This window comes from Oncorhynchus masou, chromosome 23 (genome assembly GCF_036934945.1).
Source record: "Oncorhynchus masou masou isolate Uvic2021 chromosome 23, UVic_Omas_1.1, whole genome shotgun sequence".
In the NCBI taxonomy this organism is placed as follows: domain Eukaryota; kingdom Metazoa; phylum Chordata; class Actinopteri; order Salmoniformes; family Salmonidae; genus Oncorhynchus; species Oncorhynchus masou.
The window spans coordinates 56,216,215-56,234,627 of NC_088234.1; the positions used below are offsets into that span (position 1 = coordinate 56,216,215).

At 43.0% G+C, this 18,413-nt stretch overlaps 1 protein-coding gene across 1 annotated transcript in view; it reads left to right on the top strand.

Moving 5' to 3' along the window:
- Window positions 1-18,413, top strand: part of LOC135511082 (formin-2-like) — a 49,796-nt gene that overhangs the window by 21,195 nt on the left and 10,188 nt on the right. Inside the window, exons 8-14 of the mRNA XM_064932592.1 lie at window positions 5,393-5,454; window positions 9,308-9,399; window positions 9,495-9,624; window positions 9,991-10,137; window positions 10,519-10,578; window positions 11,110-11,230; window positions 12,869-12,961. Of these exons, the coding sequence (XP_064788664.1) occupies window positions 5,393-5,454; window positions 9,308-9,399; window positions 9,495-9,624; window positions 9,991-10,137; window positions 10,519-10,578; window positions 11,110-11,230; window positions 12,869-12,961 (705 nt within the window). The remainder of the gene's footprint in view (window positions 1-5,392; window positions 5,455-9,307; window positions 9,400-9,494; window positions 9,625-9,990; window positions 10,138-10,518; window positions 10,579-11,109; window positions 11,231-12,868; window positions 12,962-18,413) is intronic.

Sequence of the window (18,413 nt, forward strand, 5' to 3'; positions counted from 1 at the left end):
TTTTATGACTGCGGCATTGTTTTATAGAGAGTCATAATAGCTCACCATTGGTGGTTATTTAAGCAATAAGGCACGATTGGGTGTGGTATATTGGCCATATACCACAAACCCCCAGGTGCCTTATTGCTATTATAAACTAGTTACCAACATAATTAGAGCAGTAAAAACAAATGTTTTGTTATACCTGTGGTATACGATCTGATATACAACGGCTGTCAGCCAATCAGCATTCAGGGCTCGAACCACCCAGTTTAGAATTAGTCTTCTATTTGGCTGACACTTTCATAAGACACCTCCGTGCGATGTGGGCTTCCTGTGGGCTTTTAGAGGGCTAGACATGGTGCTAGGTGCCAGGGTTGGAACCTGGCTCATTGTGATATGGAGGATGCTGGAAGTTGCTGCTGGGTTTGGTCATGGATGGGAGAGATGATACAGGCTTTTCCTCTCTGTCAGATACTCAACCCTGTTTGAGTCAGTAACTTAAACCAAATGAGTGAGAGTGAGAGAGCAGGCAGAGAGAGGGAGAGCAGGCAGAGGAAGGGAGAGGCTGGCCCTGTGGTGAATGTGGAGGGAAAGAGAGTGTGAAAGGTTTTAGGGTGAAAGCTAAATAAAGAGAGAGAGAGAAACTGGCAGACAGAGGGTAGGGTGTGAGAGAGATCGAAATGGAGTATGTGATGGAGTCACTTGGGGATTGAAGAAGAGATAGAAGGATTCATATTATAGAAGAAGAAAGCTGTTTGAGGATTGTTCATTTTCTCTCACAGCAGTTTTCTGTTGACAGACATGAGATAACAAAATAAAATAAAGATCTGACAGTTTTGCTTGTTTGTCCAGACTGACCACAGTACAGAAACACCAAAAGGCCTTTACACAGCAATTTCCAAATCCCCAATGATTTCCTACAAATCAAGGCCAGCAATATGAATGATTGGAAGAAGATCACAACTGGGTTGATGCTGTGTTTACTTGTTTTCAGATCCCCATTAGCTATTGCAAAGGCAGCAGCTATTCTTATTCTTCTGGGGATCCACAAAAACACAAAACATGACAAATAATGAAACACGGGCCTCCCGAGTGGGGCAATGTTCTAAGGCACTGCATCACAGTGCTAGAGGCGTCACTACAGACCCTGGTTCGATCCTAGGCTGTGTCGCAGCCAGCCGCGACTGGGAGACCCATGAGGCGGCGCACAATTGGCCCAGCGTCATCCGGGTTAGGGGAGGTTTTGGCCGACTTGTCCCATCGCACTCTTGCGACTCCTTGTGGCGGGCGCATGCATGCTGACTTCGGTCGCCAGCTGTACGGTGTTTCCTCTGACACATTGGTGCAGCTGGCTTCCGAGTTGAGCGAGCAGTGTGTCAAGACGCAGTGCGGCTTGGCAGGTCGTGTTTCGGAGGACGCATGGCTCTCGACCTTCGACTATCCTGAGTCCATATGGGTGTTGCAGCGATGGGACAAGATCGCAACTACCAATTGGATCTCATGAAATTGTGGAGAAAAAGGGATAAAAAGTACCACAACAACAAAAACATTACGAAACACTAGTTCACTGATAGACAAGCCAGCAAAAATACCAATTGTTTACACATAGTTGTATGTGTTAGGTCAGTGGTTAGGTGGTGAATAGAACACTCATTCAACTGATTTATCTACACTTATATTCCAGGGAGGGTTACATTCGGCTTCTATTAAATAGGAGATTGTGTGCAAAAGTTTCAGCTAGGAATGCATGTGTCATGCAAGTTCATTAACCTTTCGTAATCAGACGTACTGCAGGAGAGCCTGAATATGTCATGTTTATTATATCCTGTTCCTTTTTAGATGAGCTTTGTGACAGTACTTCAACATAGATCAGATGATATACGTATGTGGTCTCTCTGTGCTCAATGCATACCTCAACCCGCCAACTGGGTGGTTCGAGCCCTGAATGCTGATTGGCTGACCCTCAGGCTCTGTTTATCTTTAACATTTACTTTCAAAGGATTACACTCACAGGTGTGAGGTCCTTGCGTTGAGACAAAAAGGTGACATCATACACTGAAATTCAAACACAGCGCTTTTTACCTTGACAGATTTTTCAAGAACCCACATTTATGTTTTAGTTTATGACTTCCAGTGTTAAAGGGGAGGGATGACAACTTGGATACTCAGTTCCAGTAGTACCTGTGGTGTGAGAAAGCAGTCTGTACTGCAGTGTGTGAGATGTGTCACCAGCTCATCAAATGGCCAGCAAGAACAGCCCTTGTACCAACAACCTAGAAACCAAGTGTAATGTATATTATTTTGTTTTCACCTTTAGGTAAGCTAGTTGAGAACAAGTTCTCATTTGCAACTGCGACCTGGCCAAGATAAAGCATAGCAATTCGACACATACAACAACACAGAGTTACACATGGAATAAACAAAACATACTCAATAATACAGTAGAACAAAAGAAAACAAAAAGTCTATATACAGTGAGTGCAAATTTGGTAAGATGAGGGAGTTTAGGCAATAAATAGGCCATGGTAGCGAAGTAATTACAATATAGCAATTAAACACTGGAATGGTAGATGTGCAGAAGATGAATGTGCATGTAGAGATACTGAGGTGCAAAGGAGCAAGATAAAGAAATAAATACAATATGGGGATGAGGTAGGTAGATAGATGGGCTGTTTACAGATGGGCTATGTCCAGGTGCAGTGATCTGTGAGCTGCTCTGACAGCTGGTGCTTAAAGCTAGTGAGGGAGATATGAGTGACCAGATATGAGTGGGCAGCAGAGAACTGGAAGGAAAGACGACAAAAGGAGGAATTGGCTTTGGGGGTGACCAGTGAGAAATACCTGCTGGAGCGCGTGCTACAAGTGGGTGCTGCTATGGTGACCAGTGAGCTGAGGTAAGGCTGGGCTTTACCGAGTAGAAACTTGTAGATAACCTGTAGCCAGTGGGTTTGGCGACGAGTATGAAGCGAGGGCCAACCAACGAGAGCGTACAGGTCGCAATGATGGGTAGTGTATGGGGCTTTGGTGACAAAACGGATGGCACTGTGATAGACTACATCCAGTTTGTTGAGTAGAGTGTTGGAGGTTATTTTATAGATGACATCACCGAAGTCGAGGATCGGTAGGATGGTCAGTTTTACGAGGGCATCTCTGGCAGCATGTGTGAAGGATGCTTTGTTGCGATATAGGAAGACGATTGGAGATGCTTAATGTGAGTCTGGAAGGAGAGTTTACAGTCTAACCAGACACCTAGGTATTTGTAGTTGTCAGAGCCGTCCAGAGTAGTGATGCTGGATGGTCGAGCAGATGCGGGCAGTGATCGGTTGATCGGTTTTATTTGCGTTTAAGAGCAATTGGAGGCCACGGAAGGAGAGTTGTATGGCATTGAAGCTCATCTGGAGGTTAGTTAACACAGTATCCAAAGATGAGCCAGAAGTATACAGAACAGTGTCGTCTGCGTAGAGGTGTATCAGAGAATCACCAGCAGCAAGAGCAACATCATTGATGTATACGGAGAAGAGAGTCAGCCCAAGGATTGAACCCTGTGGCACCCCCATAGAGACTGCCAGAGGTCTGGACAACAGGCCCTCCGATTTGATACACTGAACTCTGTCTGAGAAGTAGTTGGTAAACAAGGCGAGGCAATCATTTGAGAAACCAAGCCTGTCGATAAGAATGTGGTTTGACAGAGTCAAAAGCCTTGGCCAGGTTGTAGAATACGGCTGCACAGTAATGTCTCTTATCAATGGCGGTTATGATGTCGTTTAGAACCTTAAGCGTGGCTGAGGTGCACCCATGACCAGCTCTGAAACCAGATTGCATAGCGGAGAAGATACGGTGGGATTCAAAATGGTCGGTAATCTGTTTGTTGACTTGGCTTTCGAAGACCTTAGAAAGACAGGGTAGGATAGATATAGGTCTGTAGCAGTTTGGGTCTAGAGTGTCACCCCCTTTGAAGAGGGGGATGACCGCGGCAGCTTTCTAATCTTTGGGAATCTCAGACGATACGAAAGAGAGGTTAAACAGGCTAGAAATAGGGGTTGCAACAATTTCGGCAGATCATTTTAGAAAGAGAGGGTCCAGATTGTCTAGCCCGGCTGATTTGTAGGGGTCCAGATTTTGCAGCTCTTTCAGAACATCAGCTATCTGGATTTGGGTGAAGGAGAAATGGTGGGGGCTTTGGCGGATTGCTGTGGAGGGTGCCGGGCAGTTGACCGGGGTAGGGGTAGCCAGGTGGAAAGCATGGCCAGCCGTAGAGAAATGCTTATTGAAATTCTCAATTATAGTGGATTTATCGGTGGTGACAGTGTTTCCTAGCCTCAGTGCAGTGGGCAGCTGGGAGGAGGTGCTCTTTTTCTCCATGGACTTTACAGTGTCCCAGAACTTTTTTGAGTTAGTACTACAGGATGCAAATTTCTGTTTGAAAAAGCTAGCCTTAGATTTCCTAACTGCCTGTGTATATCTGTTCCTAACTTCCCAGAAAAGTTGCATATCACGCGGGCTATTCGATGCTAATGCAGAATGCCACAGGATGTTTTTGTGCTGGTCAAGGGCAGAAAGGTCTGGAGTGAACCAAGGACTACATCTATTCCTAGTTCTACATTTTTTGAATGGGGCATGCTTATTTAAGATGGTGAGGAAGGCACTTTAAAGAATAGCCAGGCATCATCTACTGATGGGATGAGGTCAATGTCATTCCAGGATATCCCGGCCAGGTCGATTAGAAAGGCCTGCTAGCAGAAGTGTTTTAGGGAGCATTTGACAGTGATGAGGGGTGATCGTTTGGTCGCAGACCCATTACGGATACAGGCAATGAGGCAGTGATCGCTGAGATATTGATTGAAAACAGCAGAGGTGTATTTGGAGGGCGAGTTAGTTAGGATGACATCTATGAGGGTGCCCGTGTTTACGGATTTGGAGTTGTACCTGGTAGGTTCATTGATAATTTGTGTGAGATTGAGGGCATCAAGCTTGGATTGTAGGATAGCCGGGGTGTTAAGCATGTCCCAGTTTAGGTCACCTAGTAGCACAAGCTCAGAAGATAGATGGTATTTTTTACTGTAGATTATGCATGTATTGAAGTCACTGTGCGCTTACCAGCAACAGGCCAAAATCTGTTTCTCATATTTCTCATGGATCAAATTAATTTAGTAGGGAAATGGGACTGTAATCAGTCTAGATATCTTGACATTAGTTATCTTTTAGGCCGAAATTAATGATAACTCAGTCGGGGGGCTAAATGTACTGTATGAGTGTATTGGCAGATCTGCCAAGGCTGAACACATGCTGTTGTTGTTCTTGTCATGACTGGTTAATATTTCTTTGTAAGATGGGACCAAAATCTTTTATCAAATAGGAACTCGGCAGATATTATCATTAAATGCTACCTATTCTTTCCCTTCCTTTCAAGCCATTCTGAACATGGACAACACTGTGGTGGACCTTGAGACCTTGCAATCCCTGTATGACAATGTAAGTTGTTTGAAATATATTAATGATTATACACTACGCTTTTTCATTGGTAAACGTTTGATGACACGAACTGTCACTGAAGGAAAAAACAAACATGTTTTGGGCAGTGTTTCTCAACCTCCGGTCCGTGGACCTGTGGCGGTCCTTAAGATTTTGCTGGCTGCTGGTCCCTGAGCTGGTTAACTGACACTAATTTAGTCAGCACTACAGTGAAAAAATATAACTTGCCGGTCCCTGACAGAGGAGGGACCATGGCTTGCCGGTCCCTGGTATCAAAAATGTTGAAAACACAGGGCATGTGGAATATGAAAGGTTAATCAATGGACAGGCAAACATGTCTACATTTACCACAAGTCATGTAAGATTCACCAACTCACACGAGTTCCATGTAGAGGTTATTGCACAACAATATCAACTAGATTTGGAGCTTTTAGACTCCAAATGTAGTGGTTTACAACGAAACCATCGTTGTTTAAGTTTCATGCCATATAGTTACAGAAAGCTACAGTACTAATGTAGTCAAGCCACAGTATTAGCAACTAGTTGTAAATCAGTCAACGGTTATTCATTTTGTTTTATTTTGACTACTAAACAAAAACTACAATTCCCCTCAATTATATGCACCTTCCTTGGAACATGTGGGAAGGCGGGCTTTTCATAAACAGTCTTTGAATCTTTAGTCATTACCTAAGTCTTTATAGTGTTTCCAGAATAGTTGAATGATTTTGCTGTGGATGTCAGTTCCACAGCGTCTGCTCTGAACATGCCTCTGTATCTGGAGTTCATGTTCCATCTGGTCCACTTGAAAGGCCAACTGAAGGAAATGTGCTTGAAATACCAAAACAAACATGGAAGCCACAATCCCTATTGGTATGTGTGGTGTTTGGCCACAGAGTCAGCCCTATGTACTGTATGTATGCTGGAAGGGGATAGACTTTTCTCTAGTAAACATCTATTGTCATTTAAAGAAGTTGGCTCCTCTCTTGTAAGACATGCATTATCATATAATCATACATATTATCTCTATTGGATTTTAATGTATTTCTCTACACTGGTATAATAGGCACTGTTTATTATAAAGTACAATGGGATAATGTAATAAAGTGTGTTGTTATTTAATTACAATAGCCACATCATTAGTCCTGCAAGACGTTAACCGGCCAGTGGATGGCTCATAATAATGGCCAGAACGGAGCCAATGGAATGGCATCAAACACATGGAAACCATGTATTTGATGTATTTGATACCGTTCCACTGATTACCACGAGCTCGTCCTCCCCAATTAAAGTTCCCCCAACCTCCTGTGGTTTAACCTGTCTCTTTTAGCTGAACATTTGGATCGTTATGTCAACAAAGAGAGACGCATGAAAAGGAACATGTTTTTTCAATTTCAACCTTGATACAGGTTTAAGATACTATGACATTCCTGAGAAGCTTTTGGCTGGGCAACACAAGAGGCCCGTCCTTTGACTTCTAGAGCCACATTAATAATATTGAAAATGACTGTGGCTTAAGACATGGTGTAGTTTTGAGGAAATGTGTCATAACCCATAAGAGTCTAAGTTCTGTCTAAACCGGAGTTGGGGGGGAAGTACTACTAAGCTATGTGGAATTGTTTTAACAAGGTCATACCAAGGATCATTTTGCTATTTGATTTAGAATTTTAAGACCACTTTGAAGAATCCAAAAAATATATTCTAAAATTATTTGATGAACATTTTTAATTGGCCTTACTGCTATTAGCACATACAAATGCATTTAATAACAGATTCACTACATGGAACAACAGACATAACTCTCAGGTATAGGATAGACACTTCAGAACAAACTTTCTTTAGATTTGTTTTGGGGGGGGGGGCTAAGAAAGATCAGGAAACATTTATAAATATAAAACCCCTTATTTTTGTCACTAAACGGTCTCCATATATACTTCCATAAATTTTTTCAACTGGTACCGGGGGACCTTCAGACGAGCCTTGTGAGGCCTGTGGGCGAAACAACCGACGAACTTGTTCGTGAGAGTCTCACCTTTACACAGACTGTTCTTATTAGTGTGTAGCCCAAACTGTTCAGATGCTACAGACAGAAGTTGACAGATCAACTGTACCGATTTCAGACAAAGTCCCAAGACGCTTGTGTGGGTTGGAGAACACCATTGTGTTCTTGAGCGTCTCATCTTTCCATAGAGGGGTCTTAATAGTTTGTAGGCCAAACCGTTCGGTAGCTACAAACGATTTTGTGAGAAGAGCGATTTTCGGGATGTCTCATGGTCTTTCAAACACCGCCCTAGCTCTGTCACCTCTCACCGCAGATGCGGAAGTGTTACATCGGCAGATGTGGTGGATTGAGACACATCCAATGCAATATTGGATGTGTCTCAATATCTGTAGCTTAAACTGGCAGATTTATGGGTATTTTTTAATTACGCTAATTAGATTTCCGCGTGGACATCGGCCTTAATAACAGAGGGTCTGCTCAACCCAGGAGTCAAATTGAGTAGCCAAATTGTTTCTCTTTTGTATTGCAACTCCATCCTGTCTCCTAGTCTCCAACCCCTAACCACAGTTGGCAGTGTAGCCACCCTGCCTTCGGAATAAGGGGTTCTAATGGTTACACCCTCACAGTTCTAGAACACACTCACAAACACAGAGCCATGGAGAAGGTCACTCCTCACTTCACAGTAAGACGTGGAGTCACCCTGTCTGTGGGCTCTGAAAATATAACCACTACTGCTCTCACAACACAATCCCACAGGAAGGAAGAGGTCACTGTGAGGTACCCCTCCCCACAAATATCAGGAGTCATAATCATCTGACACGACACTTAGAAGTTCAGGGAACCCCTCCCAACACCACATTACTGTGCACGTGATAAGCATCAGCATGACAAACCCCAACACTTGCGCTCATGACATCTACTCAGAGGCTGAGACTGCCGAGGTTGAGGAACATTATAACAACACTGTCACCTTGTATGAATAACACAGGATTGGTGACAGTGACATGGGTCAATACGATAATAGCACCTCAGGCTAGGTTCTCGGTCATCAGAAAACAATCTTGACTTGATGTTTAGTGCCATACATGGGAGGTTTAGAAAAACACAGTTGACCAGAAATAAAGGATTGGTCACACAGCAGTTGCCTTTCTCTGGAATGTTGCATGCAACTTTCTCTCATACTATCACAGCCAAAGAGAAATGTACAAATTCATAGATCTCACCATCATATCGTCTTGTCCACAAATTACTCCTCACGTTGGTACACCCAGAAGTTAAAAAAGGACCTGTTTCATGTTAAATGAATTTACACTTTAAAACATATCGTTAACCAGAACCAGAGCTTACCCTGGCAGACCCAAGGCAGAGTGTGTTGAATACTAATTTGCCCTGTGTTTGATCTGCTGCTGCTGAGTTATTCCTGGGCCAGACTGGAGTCAACGTCAGCTCCCCTAACCTGCTTCCTCAGACAAGCCTGAAGTCATGAGAGACTTAAAGAGTTTACATTTCTCTGTGTCGGCCGTTTTATGGTTTTGCCATTTTGCATCAGGCCTGTCAACCTCTATTGTCTTCTTGCTTTTGTTAAATGATACGCCATCTCTGGCCTGGTTTATTTTTGTTCGATCACCTTGTACTAAACTGTGGTTTTGTGTCGGAGAATATGAAAATATCTTATAAATTGAAACCATACTATAGTGTTCATAAAGTATCTACAAAGGCTGTATTTGACCACATTCAGTTCCCTTCTATGTGCAAGAACAGGGTATGTGTGCATGTACAGTATATCTCAAGCACAAGGTACACTTTTGTGTTTCACTTACTGTTACCCAATATCATTCTATTTACCTATTTCAGAGAGCCCAGCAAGATGAGATGGAGAAGATTGAGAAACACATCAAGTCATCCAAAGATATAGACGACGCAAAGCCATTGGACAAGCCTGAACAGTGAGAGCAAATGTAGGCCAAGAAAATCACCATTTCAAAATGGTGTCTGCCTTTTATCCCTATCATCTTGTTCTTGTACTTTCCTCTTCCCTAAGGTTTCTCTTCCAGCTGTCCCAAATCCCCAATTTCTCAGGAAGGGTGTTTTGTATCCTCTTTCAATCAACCTTTGATGAATGTATCTCCTCCATCCTCCGGAAAGTTGAAATCCTTCAGAGAGTGTGTACGGTGAGTCTCCTCTACACTCTGTGTGAAAACAGCCTGTGGTGTTAGCGGACAATGTAATGTACAGCCATGCATCGAGAGTGTTCAGTACATAAGGAATGGAAGCCAGAATCTCTGGCGAGGGATAATATACAGTATGCCTCCGAGAGACCAGATGCACTGAACTGAACTATCTCTTGCTCTTCTTCAGTTTGTCTATTTCCCTTTCTCGATCTTCTGTTTCTCTATCCTCTTTTCTTTCTTCTTCTTCTTGTCACTTTGCTTCCCGCTTCTCTACCTCTCTCTTATATATTTCCCTTTCTCCTTCTCGTCCCTTCTCCACCCCTTCCTCAACTCCTTGTCTCTGTCTTTCCCCATGCTGCGTATCAGACTCTGCAGAGAGGTCAGTGTGTGATGCAGGTGCTAGGTCTTGTCTTAGCTTTTGGGAACTTCATGAACGGAGGGAACCGATCGCGCGGGCAGGCTGACGGCTTCACTCTGGACATCCTGCCCAAACTCAAGGACGTCAAGAGCAGTGTGAGTGTATGTTAAGCTCTGACCGTAACTGCCTTATTACGATGCATAGGGAATGTCTTTGTCCCCAAATGAGTGAGTGACTGACTGCTTGTTAGATGTTTGGTGTACTGCCAGTGCTGTCCTGTAAGAACATAGTGCTCAGTGTTTTCAGTATTGGAATCCCAGAGAGGTGCCCATAAAGAATATAAGACAAGTTACCAGCGTTAAGTTATGACACTTTCCCCAGCAGAGGTTTCACTTGTGTTTGATGCATTGCTTCTAAGTCCTCTTTAGATGTTTTCTCCATACAAATTAGAACATTCTGCTCTAAAATGATTAGAATAATGACAAAAAGGATTTACAGTTTATTTATTTGGATCTTTTCAACTGTCTCTCTTTCAGGATAACTCTCAGAGTCTTTTGTCATTCATCGTTGCTTACTATCTAAGGCACTTTGATGAGGTATGTTCTAGTTCCTGTTTATTTGAATCACTTTCTGATTTACTCTGATTTGCTGGGATATCTTTCCAGAGCCCTTTTCATCTTCTCTCTCGCCAGAGGATAGCGTGGCTTATTTTTTTAATCAAATTATTTATTTTCCTTTCCTTTTCTCAGTTCAACTCGACCTGTAGCACGTTAGCTGGCACAGAATCCAAAGGGGGCCTATTGTAAATAATTAGGTTAGCCAGATGAGATGAACTCAGGCGAGAGTATGTTGCCAAAATCAACCTACACGACACTGTTCTGGGCTCCTAATGGCTCCCTGGTAACACTGATTGACAGGATAAACGTATTCTTTGATTATAATGGCTCCTCTCTAGCTGACAACTATAACCACTACCACCATTGCAACCTTATCTTACTGGGAATGTTTGGACTACTGATAAGAATGGTCGAGACATCCAGCCCAATGTTAACTGAGATGTATGCTGGAGAGGGTTGTTCTGGTCTTTGATGATGATTGACTTTGACTGTGTGTCTGTATGTTGTCAGGACGCAGGTAGAGAGACCTGTGTCTACCCTCTCCCTGAACCCCAGGATCTCTTCCAGGCCTCTCAGATGAAGTTTGAGGACTTTCAGAGAGATCTACGCAAGCTAAGGAAAGACCTCAAAGGTGAGACTGGATCCCACAAATATATTATCTCCATTTGGAGCTCCACTGACAAACCTTGGACTGTATGTCACCAACACCAGGTAGTAAACCTGAGTCAATGTTGATTATGACAGGTGTCACATCATATTTATGACCCATTGTGTAGGATTTATGAAAGTATAACTCAGGTGAAATGCATACCTGTATCTCTATCATGGGAAAATCTTCCAAGTGTGCCCAGCCATAGTGATGTTTTGATCACAGCACAGGGCCAACAGATAGCATCTGTTTGTCGTACAGACCACCAAACCAGATGGAGAGTCAGGAGCAGACTCCTGTAGAATCACAACACAGAGAGCCAAACAAGCCAGGTTCAAGGGGCTTCTCCTACCTGTGTGCCCCAGCTCAGGCCCCTCAGAGTGGGTCAAGGACCTGGAGAGGCCGCCTTATTTATGCTACCCCCTGCATACTCACATTACAAACCATAAGATCTGAAGGTCCCATAATTAAACCCTTCAAAACTATCAGTGTACTGGGTGGGTAGCAATACTGTTTGACAGTCATCCAGTTGAGCAAGAACAGAATATAGTCTGTGTATCCTTTTCATAATAGTTCAACCTAAATACTAGGTCACTTCGCATAAAATACAAGTCCAGGTAGCACTTACAAAAATGTTTTAGAGGTTTACAGGGAATTACTGACTAAGGCTGAAGTCTGTCAAGTTTTTTCCCAACAAAAAGCCCTGATGAAGTGTGGAAATCAGATTACACACTTAAAGCCAAGTTCATTGGTTGAAAACAAAATCCCTGTGCGACCGATTGAATGACTGAATGGGGAAATACTTATCATATTCATTAGTCAGTACTGACTCATTCAACACTTACAGCACATTATATGGGTCTACAGGTGGGGAAACATTAACGCTAACAGAGTGCATCTATTTTATATGTGTCAATCAAGAATAATCACCCAAATCTCCTCTCTTCTCTATCATGTTTTATGTATCTTACTGTTAAACCAAGGCTCCTATTGTTTTTTACTGCACTGCAATCAATCTTGTGAAGCTTCCGATTATCAGGTTTCCAAGGTCCACTGGGAGACTGACTCATGTCCTCATTCCCAATGGCAGAGTACCATGATGATGAACATAAATGCTTCATGACATACTGTAGGAGTCTCTTTACTTTAGAGGGAACAGCTGAGTGTTGCAACAGATGTGGGCTTCGATGACAGTTGCCTGGGGATTAGGTTAATTAGTAGGCATCCCACAGCAGTGGGCTTGGATGGCCCTTAGGACAACAGCTAGCTCCACAGAGGGGGCCATATGGTCAACCAATTAACTCTGAGAACTCTGGCAGGCATGTTTTGGATTCATCATGGGCACTGATGGACCGTGACTCTGGGGTGCGCCAAGGGACGTTTAAGGGGTCTGCAGGTTCCATGGGTATCACTCATTGTTTGGAGAAGAGTATTAGGGTGAATGGGAATGCATCATTACTGGTTAGTTTGCCTTTGCCCAATCCACATCAGTTATGCACATTATGTACAGTAATTAGCCCCAATTACACAAACAGGTAGAGTGTAATACTGTAATGTCAAAAATAGTCTTTACAAGCTGTCTCGTTCTTTTTCTTCCTTCTTTGTCCTCCTCCACTCCAGCATGCTCGGCCGAGACGGAGAAGGTCTGTCAGGTCTCTTCTGAAGAGCACCTGCAACCCTTTAAAGAGAAGATGGAGGGGTTTCTGAGCCAAGGTGATTTTGCGAACACAGAGTACAGACAGGCAAGAGGTGAAGGTGCCCCAGTTGTGGTTACTTGACAAATGACTCAACCATCACTTAGGCCATTTTGGGTTGTGGCTGAGACAAATGGACCATTGATCAATGACAAAGGACGCCATTTTGGTTCTTCAAGTAGTGAGAGTCAAGTTTCGAGAAGGATCATTGATACCCCTTATCCTTGGTGCAACTAAAGTGTAGCTGCCCCAAAGATGAAGGCTAATGCCTCAGATATTTCACTGGGTTATGTTCAGTGTCAGAATACCTGACATGAGGAAGCCATCTTGGATCTGTGTTAGAGAATAAAGTGTAGAGATGGGCAGTTGATCATCATGCTAACCTTTGGTTAGACTGCACTGCATCTGTCCTGCCAAGACTGATGTCTCAGTTGCTCTTCTGGTTAATGTACAGTGTTTGGAAGAAAGATGTGCAGAGATCATCATTCTACCTGCTCAGACCTGCACCTTGTGACTATTTGCACTGACTCTCCGCACATCAAACCCTTACACACAAGCACATGCGCACACACACAGACACACACACACATGCACATACACACACAAGCACATAGACACACACACACACTCACACACACACTCACACACATACACACACAAGCACATAGACATATACACACACACACTCACACACACACAGACACACACACAAGCACACACACAGACACACACAAGCACACGCACGCACACACAGACACATACACACACAAGCACATAGACATATACACACACACTCACACACATACAAGCACACACACAGACACACACAAGCACACGCACACGCACGCACACACAGACACACACACGCACACACAGACACACAGACACACACACACACACACACACACACACACACACACACACACACACACACACACACACACACACACACACACACACACACACACACACACACACACACGCACACACAGTCAATAACGCTGTTCTATTATATACTATTTATTCAACTGAACGACCAAGTCACTTCCCACTTTATATTGTAAATACACTCATAATCTATGCTGTATATTGTATACAGGTTATTGCAATGCATATTACCTTCTTATAACTTATTGTATTATTGTACAGCAATGTTGAGGGAGCTAGCATTTCACTGCACATTTTATACCTGATATAAACTGTGTACGTGACAAATACAGTTTCATTAGATTTTTATTTGAATCAACGCAGTTTCCATGGAGACCTTTGCTTACACCAGACTGCATTGAATAACTCAAGGCTATTGTTTCAGCTTTGTGCCTGTTATGATGAGCTGCAGCAGCACCTGTTAGCTGAGCCTTTGACCTCTGTCTGAAAGGCATTTCAAGAGCAGACGTACTTCCAGGCCAAACATGAACACATAATGAGGGCTATATGACAGGATTGGACCCTGACAGGTTAGATAGTGTAACTATAATAGCAATCTGGTTTGTCCTTGTCTTCCTCCTCCTGTTCATTCTTCACCTCTTTTCTTTCTCTTTTTACTTTATGGCCTCTGGAAGAGCCTCCTCTCTCAACCTCACTCGTTTACTCTCTCGTTCTCTCCATTCCTCCCTCTGTCATATCAGGAAATCAAATAAACACTTGGAGGAAGCTGTTTACCCTGGGAACAGTTAAAACAGGGATGATGAATTAGCAGTGGAACGAGCGCTGATGATGAATCCACCTAGCGCCTTCCCTTTGTGATCGACCATGTTTGTTTTCATTTGACCACAGTGTGTGTATCACCCTCCCTCCCAGACCCTTTCAACAACCTCCTGTAAAAGGGTACCTTCACCCCTGCATCTCAGTCCTTTTAACTTACTTAACACTGAGGTAAAGCGTAGAAAATCTGTTTAAAAGAATGGAACTTGCTCATCATAACAGAGAAAATTAGGTTTGGTTTTCATGTCTATTAAAACATGTAGGATATCATTCTAGGCAGTTTTACATAGCAGGCTATTTCTAGTTAACTGTTCCCATTCTTCTTGTAATTCTGAGCTCACTGGCCCCTTCTCAAGTGATGTTGTATTCAAATGAGAGTTGGTAATCTATAACACATGCTCTTCTGCTATGTTGCTCACTGTCCTTGAGTCCAACTTTAAAGGAAGCCTGGATGAAAGCGTCTCTCTGAAATAAATATTGGGTTTTCCCTTTGATGCAAATGACGAGGTTGTCCTCCGAGAGAGGAATGTTCGGCGTAACACTGACATGTGACTTGGAAGGCTCCAGACTAAATTCGCTGGTTGCCTCCAAGGCGGCAAAAAAAAGCAACAACAGCAATGTCTTATTTGTGTTATTTCTATCATTTCAGACCCTGGAGTTAAACAGTTTCTGGCTCCACAGTTTCCACCACTCTTGTTTATTTTCTGACCATGAAACTAACCACAGAATAACAGTGAAAGGGGACTCGTAGGAACGGCACTGTTTGGTCGAGCTCCATTTTCCCCGCTTGTTTCACAGATTCTCATGCATGCGATGCCTTTGATGGAGTCTCTGTGCCTCCCAACAGAACATTGGCCATGTGATTATCTGTTTCTGATGGAAATATTAAGATTACTAATATTGTCTGCGTGCTCTCTTTAGGGGACTGATTACTGCCTTGGTTACAAGGGTTGCCTACTCATACCATGTCAGATAAGATTTATTCGGTGTTGTCCAGAATCTATTTTTAAACCTCTAGACAGGTACTTACGCTACCGTTTCAAAGTTTAGGGTCACTTAGAAATGTCCTGCTTTTTGAAAGTAAAGCTCATTTTTAAGTCCATTAAAATAACATCAAATTGATCCGAAATACAGTGTAGACATTGTTAACGTTGTAAATGACTATTGTAGCTGGAAACGGCTGATTTTTTATGGAATATCTACATAGGCGTACAGAGGCCCATTATCAGCAACTATCACTCCTGTGTTCCAATTGCATGTTGTGTTAGCGAATCCAAGTTTATCATTTTAAAAGGCTAATTGAGCATCAGAAAACCCTTTTGAAATTATGTTAGCACAGCTGAAAACTGTTGTTCTGATTAAAGAAACAATTCAACTGGCCTTCTTTACACTAGTTGAGTATCTGGAGCATATTTGTGGGTTCGATTACAGGCTCAAAATGGCCAGAAACAAATAACTTTCTTCTGAAACTCGTCAGTATTTTCTTGTTCTGAGAAATGAAAGCTATTCCATGCGAGAAATTGCCAAGAAACTGAAGATCTCATTCAACGCTGTGTACTACTCCCTTCTCGGAACAGCACAAACTGGCTCTAACCAGAATAGAAAGAGGAGTGGGAGGCCCCGGTGCACAACTGAGCAAGAGGACAAGTAGATTCGAGAGTCTAGTTTGAGAAACAGATGCCAGTCCTCAACAGCAGCTTCATTAAGCAGTACCCGCAAAACACCAGTCTCAACGTCAACAGTGAAGAGGTAACTCCGGGATGCTGGCCTTCTAGGCAGAGTTGCAAAGAAAAAGCCATATCTCAGACTGGCCAATAAAAATAAAAAATTAAGATGGGCAAAAGAACACAGACATTGGACAGAGGAAGGACATTTCTAAGTGACCCCAAACTTTTGAACGGTAGTGTACATGTGTATAGAAGGCCTGTATTAACTCACCACATACAGTCCATGTTGTATGACATTTTGGATGGATTTAAAATGGATTCCATACTTCTTTGCTGATTCTTATTCTGTTGCATTGATCTGATGATGTCCATCCTGTTCAGATGTCTGATTGGTTATTGATGAGCAATAGGAAGCAGATGTAGAAGAGAGGATCAGTATTAGAATGATTTAGTACAGGGAGCCGTGGACAAAAGTGATCGTCCCATTGGACATGTCAAGGTTTCTTAGATGTCGCTCTGGCTTCAATTACACGCAGTGATTTGATGTTCCCTCGATAAAGACAGGCCGAAGATCCATGCCAAGAAAGATTCCTACCCGTCTACTTTAGTGGATGTCTTGGAAGGCTATGAAGAGGCTATAGGTTTTAGGTTGCTATGGATTTGGAAGCTACCCTTGAAGGCTACTAACAACATGTCTTATATGGTATCTATCTACCATATAGGATTGTGTGTGAAAGCAATATAGCTGGAGAAACACTCAGATGAGATTAAATATGTTTGAACCTGGGTCGCATGCATGCCACAAGACTGTTGTCAGTCCAAGAGCAAGCGTGGTTCACCAAACCACCTAAGGTGCAGTTCACCTTCGCTTTGACATCCTCGTCTGCATACTACAAGACTGTGTTAGCCCACTCAGCTAAAACGTTGGCCTATAGGCATTTTCTCAGGGAGCTAATGCAAGTCATGTCTCAGACAAAGACTGGTTCACCAGAACACCTTGGTTACAGTATCACAGACTTCCTCAATATCTCAATGAAAATGAACTGCACTGTACATACACATTTTTTTATAAGATGTTGATTCGTTGTACATTTGTAAGGCAACCAGCTGCGATAGGATTGTGAGTTTGCTTAACACAATTTTTTTTGCAAACTCACTATCCTATTGCAGCTGGTTGCCTTACAATTGTACGTCGAATCAACATCTTTATTTATACAGGGTGGAAGAGAGAATTAGAGAGCGAATTATGAAAAAATCCTCCTAAGGCTAAGGATATCTTGTTTGAGGATATTCCACAATAATTCCCTGAACTCATTAATACTAAATGTACACAAAGAACACTTGCCTTGAAAACCATGGTGTTCATTTGCCAGTGGTGCCACCGCAGTCAGTTCAACACGCAATTACATGAACTAACCCTGAAAATGACAGCAAGTGTTATTAATGTTGATGTGTGAAATCCTGTGTAAACTGTCTATACAGGGGAAACCCAGTCATTCTGCCTATATGAGAAATTGTATAAGCTACACTAGAATGGACAAAAGTATGTGGACATCGAACATCTCTTTCCAAAATCATGGGCATTAATATGGAGTTGCTACAACTGCTATAACAACCTCCACTCTTCCGGGAAGGATTTCCACTAGATGCTTGAACATTGCTTCCATTCAGCCACAAGAGCATTAGTGAGGCCGGGCACTGAAGTTGGGAAATTAGGCCTGGCTCGCAGTTGGTGTTCCAATTCATCCCAAAGGTGTTCGATGGGGTTGAGGTCAGAGCTCTGTGCAGGCCAGTCAAGTTCTTCTACACCGACAAAACATTTATGTATGGCCCTCGCTTTGTGCACGGGGGCATTGTCATGCTGAAACAGGAAAGGGCTTATCCCGAACTGTTGCAACAAAGTTGGAAGCACAGAATTGTCTAGAAAGTCATTGTATGCTGTAGCGTTAAGATTTCCCTTCACTGGAACTAAGCATACAAACTGCCCCAGACCATTATTCCTCCTCGACCAAACTTTACAGTTGGTACTATGCATTGGGGTAGGTAGCGTTCTCCTGGCATCCGCCAAACTCAGATTCATCCATCGGACTGCCAGATGGT